Source organism: Heptranchias perlo, chromosome 37 (assembly GCF_035084215.1).
Source record: "Heptranchias perlo isolate sHepPer1 chromosome 37, sHepPer1.hap1, whole genome shotgun sequence".
Taxonomy (NCBI): domain Eukaryota; kingdom Metazoa; phylum Chordata; class Chondrichthyes; order Hexanchiformes; family Hexanchidae; genus Heptranchias; species Heptranchias perlo.
In genome coordinates this window covers 887,355-908,212 of record NC_090361.1, presented here as the reverse complement: position 1 = coordinate 908,212, position 20,858 = coordinate 887,355, and the positions used below count along the sequence as shown (strand labels likewise).

Here is a 20,858-nt window from a genome sequence, read left to right as displayed (position 1 = left end):
AGGACAGAGATAGACTTCAAGATGATAGACAGGCTGATGGCATGGGCAGACGAAATTTAATGCAGAAAAATGTGAATGATACAATTCGGTAGGAAGAACGAGGAGAGGCAATATAAACTAAAGGGCACAACTCTAAATGGGGTACAGGAACAGAGAGATCCAGGGGTATTTGTGCACAAATCATTGAAGGTGGCAGGGCAGGTTGAGAAAGGTTAAAAACACAGGATTCTGGGTTTTATAAATAGAGGCAGAGTACAAAAGTATGGAAGTTACAACAAACCTTTATAAACACTGGTTTGACCACAAGTGGCATATTGTGTCCAGTTCTGGGCACCACTCTTTAGGAAAGATGTGAAGGCCTTCGAGAGGGTGCAGAAGAGATTTACTAGAATGATTCCAGGGATGAGGGACTTTAGTTACATGGATAGACTGGAGAAGCTGGGGTTGGTCTCCTTGGAACAGAGACGGTTGAGAGATTATTTGATAGAGGTATTCAAAATCATGAAGGGTCTAGACAGAGTAGATAGAGAGAAACTGTTCCCATTGGCAGAAGGGTCAAGAAACAGAGGATATAGATTCAAGGTGATTGGCAAATGAATTAAAGGTGACATGAGGAAAAGCTTTTTAACACAGCGAGTGATTAGGATCTGGAATGCACTGCCCGAGGGGGTGGTGGAGGCAGATTCAATCGCAGCCTTCAAAAGGGAACTGGATAAGTACTTGAAAGGAAAAAATTTTGCAGGGCTACAGGGATAGGGCAGGGGAGTGAGATTAGCTGGATTGCTCTTGCATAGAGCTGGCGTGGGATTAGCTGGATTGCTCTTGCATAGAGCTGGCGTGGACTTAATGGGCCAAATGGTCTCCTTCCATGCTGTAACCTTTCTATGATTCTATAAGTTGATAAAGTTGTTAAAAAAGTATATGGGATCCTTTGCTTTATAAATTAGAGGCACAGAGTACAAAAACAAGGTGGTTATAATCTTTATAAACCACATTAGGCCTCAGCTGGAGCATTGTGTCTAATTCTGGGCACCACACTTTAGGAAAGATGTCAAGGCCTTGGAGGGTGCAGAGGAGATTTGCTGGAATGAGACACTTCAGTTATATGGAGAAGCTGGGACTGTTCTCCTTAGAGCAGAGAAGGTGACAGAGTGAATTAATGGAGGCATTCACAATTATGAGGGATTTTGATACAGTAGATAGAGAGAAACTGTTTCAACTGAATCAGTAACCAGAAGAGACATTTAAGATAATTGGCAAAAGAGCCAAAGGAGAGATTAGATTTTTTTATAATGCAGCCAGTTGTTACGATCTGGAATACACTGCCTGGAAGGGCAGTGGAAGCAGTTTAATAGTAACTTCCAAAAGGGAATTGGACAAATACTTGAAAAGGAAAAATTTGCAGGGCTATGGTGAAATAGCAAGGGAGTGGGACAAATTGGATAGCTCTAAGAGCAGACACAGACACACTAGGCCCAATGGCCTCCTTCTGTGATCAAAACAGTAACAGTCACACCAGATAAGTGCCAGGCAATGACCATATCAAATAAGAGAGTCTAACCACCACCCCTTGACCTTGAACAGCATTACCATCACCAAATCCCCCACCATCAACATCCTGGGAGTCATCATTGACCAGAAACTTAACTGGACCAGCCATATAAATACTGTGGCTATGTAAGCAGGTCAGAGGCTGGGTATTCTGTGGCAAGTGGCTCACCTCCTGACTCCCCAAAGCCTTTCCACCATCTACAAGTCAGGAGTGTGATGGAATACTCTCCACTTGCCTGGATGAGTGCAGCTCCAACAACACTCAAGAAGCTCAACACCATCCAAGATAAAGCAGCCCACTTGATTGGCACCCCATCCACCACCCTAAACATTCACTCCCTTCACCACCGGCACACTGTGGCTGCAGTGTGTACCATCCACAGGATGCACTGCAGCAACTCACCAAGGCTTCTTCAACAGCACCTCCCAAACCCACAACCTCTCCCACCTAGAAGGAAAAGAGCAGCAGGTACATGGGAACAACACCATCCCAACTTGGAAATATATCACTATGCCTTCATCATCACTGGGTCAAAATCCTAGAACTCCCTTCCTAACAGCACTGTGGGAGAACCGTCACCACACAGACTGCAGCGGTTCAAGAAGGTTGCTCACCACCACCTTCTCAAGGGCAATTAGGGATGGGCAATAAATGCCAGGCTCACCAGCAACACACACATCCCATGAACAAATTTTTTAAAATTTTGAAACCAAAACTTAATGAAAGTTGTTAGATCTGCACTAGACTGCAATGCCAGCAAGCTTTTTATTAATATTTCAAAATATACTTTGTCATAGAATGTAAAGGTACACAAGTTCAAAGTAAATATCACAATTCCAGTACACTACATTTCAAACCAAGAACACCACAGACCGTACACAAAACAAGCTCATTACTACAATTCAGACACAGTCTGTCTTCTGCCGCCCTCACCGAGACCGACCAGCGCCGCCCGCGCATTCCAGCAGAGTAACGGGCTGGCCCCTGCCCTCACTATATATAGGCTGTGGCAAACCCCACCCCCTTCATGCTGATTGGTAGACAGATACATCAATCAATAGATCGACGCCCTCACTGGACACGCCTCGCCGCCGTTTAGCAGCATAGGCCCGCCCCTCTCTGCGGATTGGTCGGAGCGACTGTCACTCCGGCCGCGGGAGTCCCGCCCCTCGGGCGGCGTTGGGAGTCGGTGAAGGGCGGCAACGCGCGCGGGTCCTGAGGAGAAATTAAAACATTTTAAATTAATGTGAGTCGGCAGGAAAAGGAGCGCCATGGGGACGAGCGGGGTGCAGCCGTACGGTTAGTGACCCTTAATCCATCAATCTGTGTGAGGAAGACGGTCTGTTAGAGCGGGCTCTTAAAGGGACAACGTCCGGCTCTCTTTAAAGCTTGTGAGTGGGTCCCACAGGCTGCAGCTCAGGGTCCAGGGCTCAGGGGTCCAGGGGTCCAGGGCTCAGGCTGCAGCTCAGGGTCCAGGGGTCCAGGGCTCAGGCTGCAGCTCAGGGTCCAGGGCTCAGGGCTCAGGGGTCCAGGGCTCAGGCTGCAGCTCAGGGTCCAGGGCTCAGGGCTCAGGGGTCCAGGGCTCAGGCTGCAGCTCAGGGTCCAGGGGTCCAGGGCTCAGGGGTCCAGGGGTCCAGGGCTCAGGCTGCAGCTCAGGGTCCAGGGCTCAGGGTCCAGGGCTCAGGCTGCAGCTCAGGGTCCAGGGGTCCAGGGCTCAGGCTGAGGGCTCAGGCTGCAGCTCAGGGTCCAGGGGTCAGGCTGAGGGCTCAGGCTGCAGCTCAGGGTCCAGGGCTCAGGCTGAGGGCTCAGGCTGCAGCTCAGGGTCCAGGCTCCAGGGGTCCAGGCTTCAGGGCTGAGGCTCAGGGTCCAGGCTCCAGGGCTCAGGGCTGAGGCTCAGGGTCCAGGCTCCAGGGCTCAGGCTCTGCTGTGAACATTAATAAAAAGCTGCAGTGTGAGAATTATGCTCAGAATGAGTGAGGTGGGTTGCATGTTACTTATGTCCCAAATGGGTTACACTTCTCAACTCAGATGGAGCGAGACTTATTCCCTATGAATGGAAATTTGGATACTTGCCACGGTGCTAAATTTTCACAAGCTGCCTGTCCATTTTGCAATAGAAAAATATGATGGAACCATTTATGATTGTTTTTAATTTTCATGACACATTCATGTAAAACCCACAAAAAGAAATGTCCATGTGAACATTCCCTGATTGGCAGTGATATCTGCATGATGTTCCTAAATAAAACAGTGAGTTGCTCCACACCACTGCCCAGTAAGGATTATATTCCATCAGGATATAAGCAGATGTTAAATTGCCTTTATTTTTTGCATTGATGTTTCCTTTTTCAAAAAATAAATCCCCTCTTGCCCTTTTAACAATTGGCAGATCTCAGGCATAATTTCCATGTTTTGCTGGTTAGTGATTCAGACCACTCTTCAATTAACTTTTGTTTTTTCCACTAAGTGCTGGAAACCACACAGCAGATTTGTCAACATATGAAGGGGAAACGATGTTCCAGGTTCTCACAAGCCTGTCGGCCCAAAGCACTAAACCTGCCTTTCTCTATTTTCAATTTTTTTAATTACTCTTCTAATGATTGGTGCCCATGAGAAAATAAAGGATAAAAGATATGACATGGGTTTCTGAGCCTTTAAACTGTGAAATGTCCAGCCAACAATGCTGAAAGTATTTGTAATGGGTCTTGTCCAGCTTCTTTTAAGCACTGGAACCCATGTGCTATTCTACTTATTTAGTCACTAACTAATGTTAATGTTTGAAGAAAGCATTGCTTTATATAAAGGAAAATGATATCAGCAGAGAGCTACAATGTATTTGTGGTGATTTGATTGGTATCCTGGGAGTTGGTGTTAAGTGCTCACATTATGTGAAGCCTTTAGTTATGTTATTTGAGGTACACAGATGTAACTTTTCCAAGTTTGACTTTATTGAAGTGTTTCTGAGTTGGGATGGCTGCATTTTGTAGTTGGATTTCTTCTTTCCCCTGACTGAACCTTGACTTGAGGTGACAGCACCAGTATAAATCTGGGCATATGCCTGGCACTGCTCTGGAGGCCACGGCCATCGTGCAGAGATTGTATTGATGTTCAGACTCGCTGCTCAGGCTTTTATTAATGTGTCTGAATACCTAGTAAAGGTAAGCAATGTGATTTCCTGTTTACATCATTTATTCAGGAAGTCTGTTCTTGGGATTCAAATGAATTTGTTTTGCCAATTTTTTTCCTCCTCTCCTGAAGGCACAGACGCTTGCTGGTGTGCCGTTCCACCGGTACCAACCACTCTGCCGTACCTAACTCAAGTGACCAATCTTCAGGTGTGAGCCCAGGCACTGAGTGGATGCAGGCTGTTTACCGAGGAGCACATCACAGCCAGGTCCAGTCCTGCCTCTCCTGATGTTCACACATGTACATTTCCAGCAGGGGTAGCTAGGTAGTGACTGGGAGCAGATATCCTGGTTGATTTTTCCCTTTCTTAGCCCCAGGCTATTGAGGAGTTTGCAGTGCTCCTACCCTGCCTTGGCTAAGATCTGCTAACAGTGCAGACCAAAGATCAAATCTTGGACGTTACCATTGGGTAAACTCACTGAGCCATCGGCAGACACTTAACTGGAATGTCAGCTGTGTGTTGGACAGCTGAAGACATGGCTCAGTTTAAGTGCACTGTGTGTGATCCCTGCTTATGTATTATAAGAACATTACTGGGATTTTGAGAATACAGTCAACACATGAGTTTAGAATGCTATCTGTAAAGTACCTTAATGCCGATTATAAGGAATTAATGTTTGAAGCCAGTGAAGTTAATTTATTATCTATTATAGTGTTAAAGTACAATCTGAGATGTACTCTCTCTGACACAGAGCACAGTGTCTTTGCGCTTTGCGCTTGGATTGAAATTTCTAAACCAGGCTATTTTTAACACAGTAATTCAATTGTGTAAGGTCTAGTGACCCAAATAAAATTCGTAAAGCTCACTAATGACATTGTGCCTTTTGTGCTTTCTACATAATTTTGTTTGGTTAATAAATTGGAGTTATCTGAAAGATAGGAACAGGAGTAGGCCTCCCCTTGACATTCAACAGCATTACCATCGCCCAATCCCCCACCATCAACATCCTGGGGGTCACCATTGACCAGAAACTTAACTGGACCAGCCATATAAATACTGTGGCTACAAGAGCAGGTCAGAGGCTGGGTATTCTGCGGCGAGTGACTCACCTCCTGACTCCCCAAAGCCTTTCCACCATCTACAAGGCAGAAGTCAGGAGTGTGATGGAATACTCTCCACTTGCCTGGATGAGTGCAGCTCCAACAACACTCAAGAAACTCGACACCATCCAGGACAAAGCAGCCTGCTTGATTGGCACCCCATCCACCACCCTAAACATTCACTCCCTTCACCACCAGCGCACAGTGGCTGCAGTGTGCACCATCCACAGGATGCACTGCAGCAACTCATCAAGGCTTCTTCGATAGCACCTCCCAAACTCACAACCTCTACCACCTAGAAGGACAAGGACAAGGGCAGCAGGCATATGGGAACAACACCACCTGCACGTTCCCCTCCAAGTCACACACCATCCCGATTTGGAAATATATCACCGTTCTTTCATCGTCGCTGGGTCAAAATCCTGGAACTCCCTACCTAACAGCACTGTGGGAGAACCTTCACCACACGGACTGCAGCGGTTCAAGAAGGCGGCTCACCACCACCTTCTCAAGGGCAATTAGGGATAGGTAATAAATGCTGGCCTTGCCAGCGATGCCCACGTCCCATGAACGAATAAAAAAAAATTCAGCTCCTCGAGCCTGTTCTGTCATACAGTCAGATCATGGCTCATCTGTACCTCAACTCCATTTACCTGCTTTTGCTCCATATCCCTGGATACCCTTAACTAACAAGAATCTGTTGATCTCAATCTTTAAAATTTCAATTGACCCCCGACATCTACATCCTTTTCAGGGGAAAGAATTCCAGATTTCCACCATCCCTTGTGTGACGAAGTCCTTCTTGATTTCACTCCTAAACGGCCTAGCTGTAATTTTAAGATTGTATTCTCTTGTTCTAGATTCCCCCACCAGAGGAAATAGTTTCTCTCTATCTACCCTATCGAATTCCTTTATCATTTTGAAGACCTCGATTAAATCACTGCTCAACCTTCTAAATTCGAGGGAATACAAGCCAGGTTTATGCAATCTCTCCTTATAACTTAACCCTTGAAGCCCTGGTGTCATATCATTCTGGTGAATCTGTGCTGTACCTCCTCTAAGGCCAGTATATTCTTTCTGAGGTTCAGTGCCCAAAACTAAATGCAGAACTCCAGATAGGGCCTGACCAACGCTATTGGTTGGAGTGATGCTCTGCTGAAAAGATCCCTCTAACAACATCTTGCAACCTGGGCCAGATGTACCCGAGGGGACATGAGGCTGTAGACATTTGCTGAGATAGGGTAAGTAAGGTCATGGGGGAATTGTAGATGAAGACCAAGGTTTTAAATTTGATTTGTTGGGGGACGGGGAGCCAGTGCAGGTCAGTGAGGGTGGGGAAAGCGGGTTAGTATATCGAACAGAATGTGGGCTGTGGAGTTATGGACCAGTTGGAGTTGTTGGGCTGGAGGTCGTTGTGCTGTATAACAGGAGATGTGCACATGGGCTGTAGCTGCAGGGGTGCAGTGATGGAATCCTGAGAGGGCTGGGACTTGAATCCGAGACTGACCTTCAAACTTGGCCACCATCGCTGAGCAAGTGTTCCCAGTTTGCAGCCAGACAGATAGACGTGCTACTTACTGTTGGGGAGAGGAACGACATGGATGGGTCCCACCGAAACAAATATTGGCAACTTGCACTGGTTAGCTGCGAGTAGTGGAACTGTTGAGGTACACAGGGCAGATGCCACTCCCCCGCCTGGAAGAGGCTGCAAAGTGAGCAATTATTATTTATTACTATTTAATTTGGAAATTCAGCAGAAGTATATAGGCAGAATGCTTAAAAAAAAGACTTGCATTTATATGGTGCCTTCTGACGTCTTTCAGAAACATATTTCTGCTTCAAGTACAGTGAGTTAGCTCTGAAGTGCCGTGACTATTATGCAGGCAGTCATGTTTTTCATCTTGAAACGGCATCTTCCGCAGTGGTTCACTCCTAGGGTTCTGCTTTAGAATGTTAGCCTGCATTATAATCAACAACTGGAGACCCAGAGGCAAAAGTGCAACCAACTGAGCCACATTAAATAGCATATTTAACACAACTGTTGTTTACAGCTAGCCTGGTTTATAAGATAGTAATGGGATTTTTACTTGGGTCGCAATGAATAAAGAAAGTTATGTCTAACTTGACTGAAGTAACAGTTCAGCTGTACTGTAAGCCATTACAGATTAACCTTCTGAACGCCCAGCTCAGCTGTTTTCGTCTCGCTTCTTGTTCTTCCAAGTACTGGGCAGCGTTGCATGATAGACTGGAGCAAGTGACACCGCAGAAAAAGTAGTGAAAACTGTTGTAAATTGTCTGTACCTGTCTTTTGGTACATACCAGGTTTGAATGAGTAATAATCGTGACAAGTTTCCGCCTGCCCGGTTTGTTGCAGTTAAATTAGAAACAGAGACGTATCTGGCTCCCAGTTGTTTTGAGTAATTCCTGCCACATTCTTCCTCGTGAGTCACACTGTAATGAACCCTTCTTGGCCTGAATCTCCCAAGCAGCTTTCAAAATCCGTACCTCTATTAAATATGTAGCCTAGGGCACTTAAATCAAACCAAAGAAAGGACTTGCATTCTTGGAGCGCCTCTCTCATCCTTGGTGCACCCCAAAGGGCTTCACAACCCATTCATTACTTTTGAAGTGTAATCACTGTTGTCATGGAGAATAACAATAGGAAATTCAGGAGGAAGATTCTTATTAAAAGAGGAGTAAGTATGTGGAACAAATTACCGGCAAGGGGGTGGAACAAGAAACATTAATGGGTTTCAAGAAGGAACTCGGCAGGTTCTTGTCAACAAATGGGATTCAGGGTTATTAGAAATGCACCAACGGAATACTGTGGATAGGGGAGTTAGATGGGCCAAAGGGAATACCGTGGCTAGGTGGGCTGGAAAGACTGAAGGTCTTCTGCCTGAAACTGTTATAATGTTAGTAAACATGGCAGCGAATTTGTGATTCCACAAACAGCAATGGGATAAATGGTCAGTGAATCTGTGGTGATGGATGAAGGATAGATGTTGGTCAGGACGCCTGGACAACTCCCTGCTCTTCTTCAATTAGTGCCATTTAACATCACCTGAGCAAGCAGATGGGCCTTGCCTTAACATCACATCCAAAAGACGGCACCTCCGACAGTGCAGCATCCCCACAGTGCAGCACCCCTCAGTACCGACCCTCCGACAGGGCAGCGCTCCCTCAGTACCGACCCTCCGACGGGGCAGCGCTCCCTCAGTACCGACCCTCCGACGGGGCAGCGCTCCCTCGGTACCGACCCTCCGACGGGGCAGCGCTCCCTCGGTACCGTCCCTCCGACAGGGCAGCGCTCCCTCGGTACCGTCCCTCCGACAGGGCAGCGCTCCCTCGGCACCGTCCCTCCGACAGGGCAGCGCTCCCTCAGTACCGTCCCTCCGACAGGGCAGCGCTCCCTCAGTACCATCCCTCCGACAGGGCAGCGCTCCCTCAGTACCGTCCCTCCGACAGGGCAGCGCTCCCTCAGTACCGTCCCTCCGACAGGGCAGCGCTCCCTCAGTACCGTCCCTCCGACAGGGCAGCGCTCCCTCAGTACCGTCCCTCCGACAGGGCAGCGCTCCCTCAGTATTGTCTAATGACTTGTGTGGACAACGGGTGAGGCTTGGCTGTAATGCTCAAATCCGCTGCCGACACTCGCTGTCTGGGCTGATGTGACGAATAGTCACTTGGGTGAGGTATTGGAGGGCCTGTGAACCTGCACCCCACTCAGAGTCGGTGCCTTCAGGAGACGAGGTGGGGGGGAAGATGCACAGTTACAGAGAGTTCGGGTCCGTGTCTTGTGTGTCTGCGTCTGGTGGGTCCTGTGAACCCTCCTTCAGTGAGGTTGCTGGAGTCACTTGAGATACTCGTGTAAACAGAGCATTAACGCTCGGCTTTCTGTGTGGGTTCTTGGGTGATATTGCAGTATATATTTTAAAGAAAGGATTTTTGAGGATGCTTCTGACTGGAATTGGAAAATTGGCTAACGCAAGGCTTTAATTGCACATTATTGTAGAAATTAAATATTAATCTTTGTGAGGATTATCTCATCTCATCAGTAAAAGCTCCAGCTTTAGCTGCGGTGCACACGTGGTATTTCAGCAAAGGCTGTATTGTCTAGTTTGTTTTGAAAGAAATTGCAAAACCAAGCTAGAAAGGGGCCTTCCATGAAGTTTATAGATCGGGAAGGGAGGAAGGTTGAAATAATGGACTGCATGATACAAGAGGGGGTGATTTTTCTTTGCCAAATGTACATGTGTGATTTTCAATGCTTGCTCTGTTTATAATGTTATCAACTCCCTCTTTTATCTGGGCATTGGGCATGGGGGCATGTTTGAAAAATGTCTAAAAGCAACAGGATGTGATTTAAGAACCATGATTTTCAGTGTATGCAATTTATGGATCCCAGTAGTTACTGAAGGGTTTGGTTTCCCATCAAACACAAGTTGTGCAGAAGGACTGGGAGGAAATCACATGCACAGATGTAGCCGAGCTGTGGATTAATTTTTGATCCTATGTGGAGTTTGGGTGATTGCTTTTGTTTCTGTGGAGGGGACTAGGTTTCAGTATGGCCTTGAGAGCACTGGTGACAAGGTTTTTGTTGAATTTGTTCTCAGGATGTGGGTGATGCTGGCAAGGCCGGCATACATTGCCCATGTCTAGTTGCCCTGAGAAGGTGGTGGTGGGCTTTCTCCCCGAACTGTTGCAGTCTGTGTAGTGATGGTGCTCCCGCAATGCGGTTGGGGAAGGAGTTCCAGGATTCTGACCCAGTGACAATGATGGAACAGCGATATATGTCCAAATCAGGTTGGGGTGTGAATTGGGGGTGATGGTGATCCCAGGCCATTACTGCTCTTGTCCTTCTCGGTGGTGGAGATTGCTGGGGAGAGAGGTGCTGTCAGTAACCTTGGTTACCATCTTCAGGAAAAGAGTAAAGGGAAGAAATATGGGTGGGGGAAATGTCCTTTAATGTCAATTCTCAACCCTGAGTGGGTGATCAGATTTCCCACTGTTTAATGCACATTCCCACTCCCAGGCCATCCTGGTCATTCGGTACCAAATGGCAAAGTGGACCTGGTTGCGATGGGTGCTGATTTACTTGTTCAGTTTGGTCTGCGTGCATTGTATATGACTGGTTCCAGTGTACTTGTCTGATTAATTACAGTGATAGAACGTGCCTTATAATTAGGCTGAATGTGTTCTCTGAACAAGCGGTGGTTTGGTGAGTATGAGTGGCCTTGCTGTCGATGCACGCATTACTTCAGACCTTCATTTAGCTGCTGGCGTCAGTTCTGGGTTCCTAATTGATTCACTTAAATCATTACATTTATTGATTAAATCTGAAACGGGCAAGTCTTTTTACACAGTCTAATCAATCTATTGTGAACAGCTGACAGCAGTGCTTAAAACTGCTCTACCTATTCCAGTGAGATGATATCCATTTGTGACTTGCCCACTGATGGCAAGCTTCAGGCTGCTGGCCCTCTGCACCCTCCCTGTCTGCTTTCAGTTCTGCCGCTTGTTATTCTTGTTTTACCAGAGGCTGCTGAAGCCGCTCGTACTGGGATATGATTCCACAGGTGACAGCGACTCCCCAGCACCTTTCCCTAATGGCTGTTCTTTGCGTGTGAGTCTGGACAGTGAGCGTTGTCAGGATATTTCACGATGTGGAGATGCCGGTGATGGACTGAGGTTGACAATTGTAAACAATTTTACAACACCAAGTTATAGTCCAACAATTTTATTTTTAATCCCACAAGCTTTCGGAGGCTTCCTCCTTCCTCAGGTGAACGGTGTGGAAATAACATTTTCGAATCCTTCGCATTTTAAGATCACAGAACAATGCCTGGTGATTACTGCCCGTTGCCAAGGCAATCACAGTGAGCAGACAGAGAGGTGTCACCTAAAAAGGCCACCGAATATACAAACCCCCAAAAACAAAAAAAGAGAGAGAGAGATAAGGAAGACAGTCAATGATCCGTTATATTAAAAACAGATAACATTTGTTCGCTGGTGGGGTTACGTGTAGTGTGACATGAACCCAAGATCCCGGTTGAGGCCGTCCTCATGGGTGCGGAACTTGGCTATCAATTTCTGCTCGATGATTTTGCGTTGTCGTGTGTCTCGAAGGCCGCCTTGGAGTATGCTTACCCGAAGGTCGGTGGCTGAATGTCCATGACTGCTGAAGTGTTCCCCGACTGGGAGAGAACCCTCCTGTTTGGCGATTGTTGCGCGGTGTCCGTTCATCCGTTGTCGCAGCGTCTGCATGGTCTCGCCAATGTACCATGCTCTGGGGCATCCTTTCCTGCAACGTATGAGGTAGACAACGTTGGCCGAGTCACAGGAGTATGAACCGTGCACCTGGTGGGTGGTGTCCTCTCGTGTGATGGTGGTATCTGTGTCGATGATCTGGCATGTCTTGCAGAGGTTACCGTGGCAGGGTTGTGTGGTGTTGTGGACGCTGTTCTCCTGAAGGCTGGGTAATTTGCTGCGAACGATGGTTTGTTTGAGGTTGGGTGGCTGTTTAAAGGCGAGTAGTGGAGGTGTGGGGATGGCCATAGCGAGGTGTTCGTCATCATTGATGACATGTTGAAGGCTGCGGAGAACATGGTGTAGTTTCTCCGCTCCGGGGAAGTACTGGACGACAAAGGGTACTCCGTTGGTTGCGTCCCGTGTTAGTCTTCTGAGGAGGTCTACGCGATTTTTCGCTGTGGCCCGTCGGAACTGTCGATCGATGAGCCGAGCATCATATCCCGTTCTTACTAGGGCGTCTTTCAGCGACTGTAGGTGTCCATCGCGTTCCTCCTCGTCTGAGCAGACCCTGTGTATTCGCAGGGCCTGTCCATAGGGGATGGCCTCTTTGACGTGGTTAGGGTGGAAGCTGGAAAAGTGGAGCATCGTGAGGTTGTCCATGGGCTTGCGGTAGAGTGAGGTGCTGAGGTGCCCGTCTTTGATGGAGATTCGTGTGTCCAAGAAAGAAACTGATTCTGAGGAGTAGTCCATGGTGAGCTTGATGGTGGGATGGAACTTGTTGATGTTATCGTGTAGTCTCTTTAGTGATTCCTCACCATGGGTCCATAGAAAGAAAATGTCGTCGATGTATCTGGTGTATAGTGTTGGTTGGAGGTCCTGTGCAGTGAAGAAGTCCTGCTCGAACTTGTGCATGAAAATGTTGACGTATTGGGGTGCGAATTTGGTCCCCATGGCTGTTCCGTGTGTTTGGGTAAAGAACTGGTTATTGAAGGTGAAGACATTGTGATCTAGGATGAAGCGGATGAGTTGTAGGATGGCGTCTGGAGATTGGCTGTTGTTGGTGTTGAGTATTGATGCTGTCGCAGTGATGCCGTCATCGTGGGGGATACTGGTGTATAGTGCCGAGACGTCCATCGTGGTGAGAAGTGTTCCTGGTTCAACAGGTCCGTGGGTACTGAGTTTTTGTAGAAAGTCTGTAGTGTCGCGACAGAAGCTGGGGGTTCCCTGCACGATGGGTTTCAGGAGGTTCTCACACAGGGTTCCATTGCCTGATACGATAGGACGTCCGGGTGTGTTGGCTTTGTGTATCTTTGGGAGGCAGAAGAAGTCTCCCACGCGGGGAGGACGTGGGATGAGATTGCGTAGGATGTTTTGAAGGTCTGGATCGAAGGTCTTGATCAGTTTGTTGAGCTGATGGGTGTGTTCTTTGGTCGGGTCTGTGGGTAACCGTCTAGTGTTCCTGGTTGTCCAGTTGTCGGTATGCTTCTTTGCAATAGTCTGTTCTGTTCTGTATGACGATGGCTCCTCCTTTGTCCGCTGGTTTGATGACGATGTTGCGGTTGGTCTTGAGAGCTTTGATGGCATTGCGTTGTGCTCGGGTGACATTCTGGACTGTCTTCTGAGTGCGGCTGATGAATCTGGCATAGACGCATTTCCTGACAGCTTGAGCATACGTGTCAAGCTGAGGGCAGCGACCCTCTGGAGGAGTCCAGTGAGACTCTTTCCTCTTCGGTTGCTGTATCGCGGATCCCTCTGTCTGCTGTTCCGGATCGTTGATTGTCTCATTGGGTTCGCTGCTGAAATTTTGTGGTTTGTGGTAGAATTCCTGGAGCCTCATTCTCCTGTGCCTCAGCCTCATTCTGTGTCTGCCGCGAGACTAGTGGGGTCCATTTTGGTAGTGGGGCAGAAATTGAGCCCTCGGCTGAGAACTTCGATTTCGTCTGGTTGAAGGGTGTGGTCGGACAAATTGACGATAGACTTCCCTGTGGTTGCAACCGTGATACCAGGGGAAGCTTGGTCGATGCTGGTGGTGATGCCGAGTTTCTCAAGCTTCCTGCTCTTTGTTTTCATGTAGGCAGCGTAGTTCCGTTGCCTCGTCTGTTTGGCGGTATATCGTAGCTGGTCTGCTGTGTCCTGAGTACAGGTTGAGAGTATGGACTCTATCTTAGTTTCGAGGTTGCGGCGTCGCCTTCAAACAGCCACCCAACCTCAAACAGACCATCGTTCGCAGCAAATTACCCAGCCTTCAGGAGAACAGCGTCCACGACACCACACAACCCTGCCACGGTAACCTCTGCAAGACATGCCAGATCATCGACACAGATACCACCATCACACGAGAGGACACCACCCACCAGGTGCATGGTTCATACTCCTGTGACTCGGCCAACGTTGTCTACCTCATACGTTGCAGGAAAGGATGCCCCAGTGCATGGTACATTGGCGAGACCATGCAGACGCTGCGACAACGGATGAACGGACACCGCGCAACAATCGCCAAACAGGAGGGTTCTCTCCCTGTCTGGGAACACTTCAGCAGTCATGGACATTCAGCCACCGACCTTCGGGTAAGCATACTCCAAGGCGGCCTTCGAGACACACGACAACGCAAAATCGTCGAGCAGAAATTGATAGCCAAGTTCCGCACCCATGAGGACGGCCTCAACCGGGATCTTGGGTTCATGTCACACTACAGGTAACCCCACCAGCGAACAAATGTTATCTGTTTTTAATATAACGGGTCATTGACTGTCTTCCTTATCTCTCTCTCTTTTTTTGGGGGGGTTTGTATATTCGGTGGCCTTTTTAGGTGACACCTTTCTGTCTGCTCACTGTGATTGCCTTGGCAACGGGCAGTAATCACCAGGCATTGTTCTGTGATTTTAAAATGCGAAGGATTCGAAAATGTCATTTCCACACCACCTGAGGAAGGGGGAAGCCTCCGAAAGCTTGTGGGATTAAAAATAAAATTGTTGGACTATAACTTGGTGTTGTAAAATTGTTTACAGGATATTTCACAGTGGGGAGCATTATTAGCCAAGTCTGAGCCTGTCCTTACTCCAATCAACACACACCTGCGCTTTGCAGCAGTTGTCACTCAAGAGTGATCAGTAATGGGCATGTCTGCTGGTTTTTCCTTTTTTGGGAAGATGTAAGAGGGGGAATTGTAGAATGTGATTTAAAAATAGCTGAGTGCAGCTGGCTACTAAAACAAGCAAACAGCAGTTTAAATAAACCTCAGACTGAATGTTTTCATCACTCTTGCTAAGAACAGTCTTGTGCGCCGCTGCATTGGGATTTTCCGATTCTATGTTTTCCTGTTCAGTTTTTATAAGCTGTCCATCTCTCCAATACCTGTTCTCGTTTTAGTAACTTGCAGGCAACTTTTGGCTTGTTTCGGGAACCAGGAAAACTCCGTGGGGATGGGGGTGCTTCCTGACAGCAAGTTTATTCATCAAATAGGTGACCCATACAGACAAAGATGGTCGTAACTTAATCTGTGCTGAGCTAACCAGTGGGGGCGTGCTGAGTGGGAGGAGACTATGCTTGAACATAACAACCCTTCGTTAAGGAGAGGAATATCACCCACGGTTCCTGTTCTTGATCACTATTCACTCGTGTGGATGTGAGGCGAGGACAGGATTAGGATCGGCTGTGGATGTCCCTTGTACTTGAGTGGCCTGCTGAAACTCACTGTCCAGGCTTTAGGCCACTTCAGTGAGGTACCATGAGGTGACCAGCACCCATGGAACTGTACCCCACCATGGAGACCGCCCAGGACCTTCGGGAGAGGAGCAGAGAAAACCACTGGGGCGAAATAGGAAACTGTCCCCAAAAGCTCTGACGTTTCCTAATAAGCACAGTGTGAATGGTGGGAAACTACTGGAGCTGTGCAGCACCTCGAGGATTGTTTTCAGATTGTTGAAGCAGTTTAGAAACATACGGGATACATTTTGTTCATGTTTTCAGCTACAGACTGAGCATTGAGAGAAGCAGTTTTCTGATGCAGCGTTGTTATCTCTGCACTGGATTAATGTATTTACACTGGAGGACAAATCACACTTAAACAAATAGTTATGCTGATAAACCTTAAAATCTTCTCTCGAGACACAACCAGATTTGGAAGGGCAGAATCTAGCATTGTATTGCTGGGTACTTTTCAAATTTCAAGTGAACTCAGTATGAAAGTTTCACACCCAGCACTCCACTGAGACACACAGTCATAACAATGCTCACTGTTCCATTGAGACTATGCAGTTTCAGGGTTTGAACAGCTCCAGGGCAGGGGAGATTAAAGGCTTAAATCCACAGCCATTTGGGTGGAAGTTGGAACTCGTATCAGGATTCTACATGTACAATTAAGCTATCCTAAATATTGGATTTGTCAATAACTAGTCTGTGATTCAAATGTAAACATGCGCAGCGTAATCTGTAAATAACACTCCTGGGTGGGATTGTGACTGTGCTCTTTTTGTTGTCCTGCTCATTGTAGGGTTTTCTATCTTGTGCAGGGAGTGACCACCCACCCATTTTTGAAACTGACCGATCAGTTTTGGGAAAGTTAGCTGGTAATTTGAAGAAATGAAAACCAATTGAAAGGTCTGGTTTTCCAACAACAACAACTTGCATTTATTGCGCCTTTAACATGGCAAGAACGGCCCAGGGCGCTTCACAGGAACGTAATCAGACAAAACTTGACATAGAGCCACATAAGGAAATATTAGGACAGGCGATTAAAAGCTTGGTCAAAGAGGCGGAGAGGTTTAGAGAGGAAATTCCAGAGCTCAGGCCCTAGAGCTGAAGGCACGGCCGCAAATGGAGTGATTAAATCGGGGAATGGACAAGAGTCCAGAATTGGAGGAACACAGAGTTTTTGGAGGTTTGTAGGGCTGGAGGAGGTTACAGAGGTAGGGAGAGGACGAGGCCATGAAGGGATTTGAAAACAAGGATGAGAATTTTAAATTTGAGGCGTTGCTGGACTGGGAGCCAATGTCTGTCAACGAGCACAGGGGGTGATGGGTGAATGGGACTTCTCTTATTAACACTAGATTTATAAAAAGGTTGTGTACGTGTGAAATGGGGGGGTCGACCGTGTGTGTGTCAACGGGGGGGGGGGGTCGACCGTGTGTGTGTCAACGGGGGGGGGGGGTCGACCGTGTGTGTGTCAACGGGGGGGGGGGGGGGTCGACCGTGTGTGTGTCAACGGGGGGGGGGGGGGGGGGTCGACCGTGTGTGTGTCAACGGGGGGGGGGGGGGTCGACCGTGTGTGTGTCAACGGGGGGGGGGGGGGGGGGGTCGACCGTGTGTGTGTCAACGGGGGGGGGGGGGGTCGACCGTGTGTGTGTCAACGGGGGGGTCGTCGACCGTGTGTGTGTCAACGGGGGGGGGGGGGTCGACCGTGTGTGTGTCAACGGGGGGGGTCGTCGACCGTGTGTGTGTCAACGGGGGGGGGGGGGGGGGGTCGACCGTGTGTGTGTCAACGGGGGGGGGGGGTCGACCGTGTGTGTGTCAACGGGGGGGGGGGGTCGACCGTGTGAGTGTGTCAACGGGGGGGGGGGGGGGGGTCGACCGTGTGTGTGTCAACGGGGGGGGGGGGGGGGGGTCGACCGTGTGTGTGTCAACGGGGGGGGGTCGACCGTGTGTGTGTCAACGGGGGGGGGGGGGGGGGTCGACCGTGTGTGTGTCAACGGGGGGGTCGTCGACCGTGTGTGTGTCAACGGGGGGGGGGGGGGGGGTCGACCGTGTGTGTGTCAACGGGGGGGGGGGGGGGGGGGTTCGACCGTGTGAGCGGAGGGGGGTGGGGGGTCGACCGTGTGCGTGTGAACGCGGGGGGGGGGTCGACCGTGTGGGGGGTGGGGGTCGACCGTGTGAGCGGAGGGGGGGGGGGTCGACCGTGTAAGCGGAGGGGGGTGGGGGTCGACCGTGTGCGTGTGAAATGGTCTGCTGAGACGTACTTGGATACAATGGCCCGTTCGCGCAGTTCCATTGTTTTTTAGTTAGCCAATCCCAGGGTCGTTTTGCTTGACCCCCTTGTAGGGGATGGTTCCCATTAAAGCTGACAATCAGTTAGTCGGGTTTTTCTGGGTCAGGGTCTGTTTATCTACTTTGAAGAAATTTGAATTTAAAAAAAAATACTGCTTGTGTGTGCTTGCATGCAAGGGTTTGCATCAGACCCTGGGCAATAGTTTCTGCAATCCCTATTTATAAATTATAAATTACAGTCCAGTCCTGCCAAAACAGACAGGAACTCAAGAACGGTGTATAACAGGATCAGACTGTGTGGCAGCTGTACTGCAATGAGTGGTGAAGATAGAATTCTTTCATTTACACTTCCTTCCCCCATTCGCTCTTTCACCACTCCCACAACATGAGGGATTGCCCCATATATTATTTTTAATTTCATCTAAGATTGACTTCAGGTGGCTGCCAATTTTACTGTTTTGGTCAAGAGCAGGTAATTTTATAAGACTTTAGAGATGGTTTGTTACTTGATTATCATTGGAGAAAAGTCCAGGGGTTAGAAATGGGTTAACAGCTTGGACTAGCAACTATCCATTGAGAATGTTGGAGTCCAGATCCCCTGGGCCTTAAAGCCCTGATTCAGGGGGCACTCTGTTCATTCATCCCACATTACAGAAGGACTGCTCATGTGCAGTCAAGCACCCATCTCACCAAGGCCGACTGAATGAATTGTTAACAGTGGGTTGTACGTTATGTGCAGCATTTGATGCAGCTGGTGGAAATGGCAGTGTTCTGAACAGATATCCATGGGAATCAGTGAGACTGACTGAAGTGTTACTATACTCAGGCTCTTGCAGCTTGGGTGCGACCATTTTGAAAGTTTACTCACAGGATATTTTTCTTCCCACTGCTGATTTGCTCATTGTTCAGTTGCCAGGAACCCTGTCAGTACTTGACTATCCATCTTTTATCTGTTTCTCGGTGTGTTGCCTTGTAGGGTGCAGCATCTCGCTAATATCCCTTCTTTACACTATATCCTCTTGAAGTCTATCACTATCCTCCTCACTGTTTACTACCCTTCCAAGTTTTGTGTCATCTGCAAATTTTGAAATTGTGCCCCCAAGTCCAAGTTATTAATTTATATCAAGAAAAGCAGTGGTCCCAGCACCGACCCCTGAGGAACACCACTGTACACCTCCCTCCAGTCCGAAAAACAACTGTTCACCACTGCTCTCTGTTTCCTGTCACTTCGCCAGTTTTGTATCCATGCTGCTATTGCCCCTTTATTCCATGGGCCGCAGTCTTGATAATAAGCCTACCGTGCGGCACTTTATCAAACGCCTTTTGAATGTCCATATACACCACATCAACTGCATTGCCCTGATCTACCCTCTCTTGTTACCTCATCAAAAAACTCTATCAGGTTAGTTAAATACGATTTGCCTTTATCAAATCTGTGCTGGCTTTCCCTAATTCCTTACCTCCGAGAGCGGGAAGTGCGTCTGAGAGGTGAACGCAGTGCAAAAGGAGAGTCCGAGAGTGGGAAGAGAGTCTGAGAGGTGAATGCATTGTAAATCTAAGGCAAGTCGTGGCAGCAGAGCTCGCACCCGTGATATGCTCCTCCTGCACTCTGTGGGAAATCATGGATACTACAGGTGTCCCTGGCGACCATGTGTGCAGGAAATGTGTCCAGCTGCAGCTACTGGCTAACCGCATTTCGGAGCTGGAGCTGTGGGTGAATTCACTGTGGAGCATCCGCGATGCTGAGATTATCGTGGATAGCACGTTCAGTGAGGTGGTCACACCGCAGGTAAAGATTACGCAGGCAGAAAGGAAATGGGTGACCGCCAGGCAGAGTAAAAGGACTAGGCAGGTAGAGCAGGAGTCCCCTGGGGCCATCTCCCTCTCAAACAGATATACTGCTTTGCATACTGTTGGGGGAGATGGCTTATCAGGGGAAAGCAGCAAGAGCCAAGCTCATGGCAGCACGGGTGGCTCTGCTGCACAGGAAGGGAGGAATAAGAGTGGCAGGGCTACCTTGATCGGGGATTCAATTGTAAGGGGAACAGATAGGCATTTCTGCGGCTGCAAACATGACTCCAGGATGGTATGTTGCCTCCCTGGTGCGAGGGTCAAGGATGTTACGGAGCAGCTGCAGGACATTCTGGAGGGGGAGGGTGAACAGCCAGCAGTCGTGGTCCATATCAGCACCCACGACATAGGTTAAAAAAAAGGGATGAGGTCCTGCACGGTGAATTTAAGGAGTTAGGAGATAAATTAAAAAGCAGGACTTCAAAGGTCGTGATCTCAGGATTACTACCAGTGCCACGTGCTAGTGAGTATATGATATGTGGAGATGCCGGTGATGGACTGGGGTTGACAATTGTAAACAATTTTACAACACCAAGTTATAGTCCAGCAATTTTATTTTAAATTCACAAGCTTTCGGAGGCTTCCTCCTTCCTCAGGTGAATGTTGTGGAAAGTATAGGAACAGGAGAATAGACCAGATGAATGCGTGGCTGCAGGGATGGTGTAGGAGGGAGGGATTTAGATTCCTGGGACATTGGGACCGGTTCTGGGGAAGGTGGGACCTGTACAAGCGGGACGGGTTACACCCGAGCAGGACCGGGACCAACGTCCTCACGGGGGTGTTTGCTAGTGCTGTTGGGGAAGGTTTAAACAAGAATGGCAGGGGGATGGGAACCTGAGCAGGGAGACAGAGGAGGGGGAAACAAGGATAGAAACAAAAGACAGAAAGGGAAGAAGCAATAGTGAAAGGCAAAGAAAACAAGGGCAAAAAACAAATGGGGCCATAGCGCAAAATAAAACTAAGATGACTCGCAAGCTTAAAAAGACAAGTCTAAAGG

The 20,858-nt window shown here is 48.4% G+C and overlaps 1 protein-coding gene across 1 annotated transcript in view; it reads left to right on the top strand.

Annotated features, from left to right (window-relative positions):
- The first annotated feature begins 2,711 nt into the window (after window positions 1-2,711).
- slc44a2 (solute carrier family 44 member 2 (CTL2 blood group)) overlaps window positions 2,712-20,858 on the top strand; it is an 86,844-nt gene continuing 68,697 nt past the window's right edge. The window contains exon 1 of the mRNA XM_067972899.1: window positions 2,712-2,851. Within this exon, the coding sequence (XP_067829000.1) occupies window positions 2,824-2,851 (28 nt within the window). The 5' untranslated portion in view covers window positions 2,712-2,823. The remainder of the gene's footprint in view (window positions 2,852-20,858) is intronic.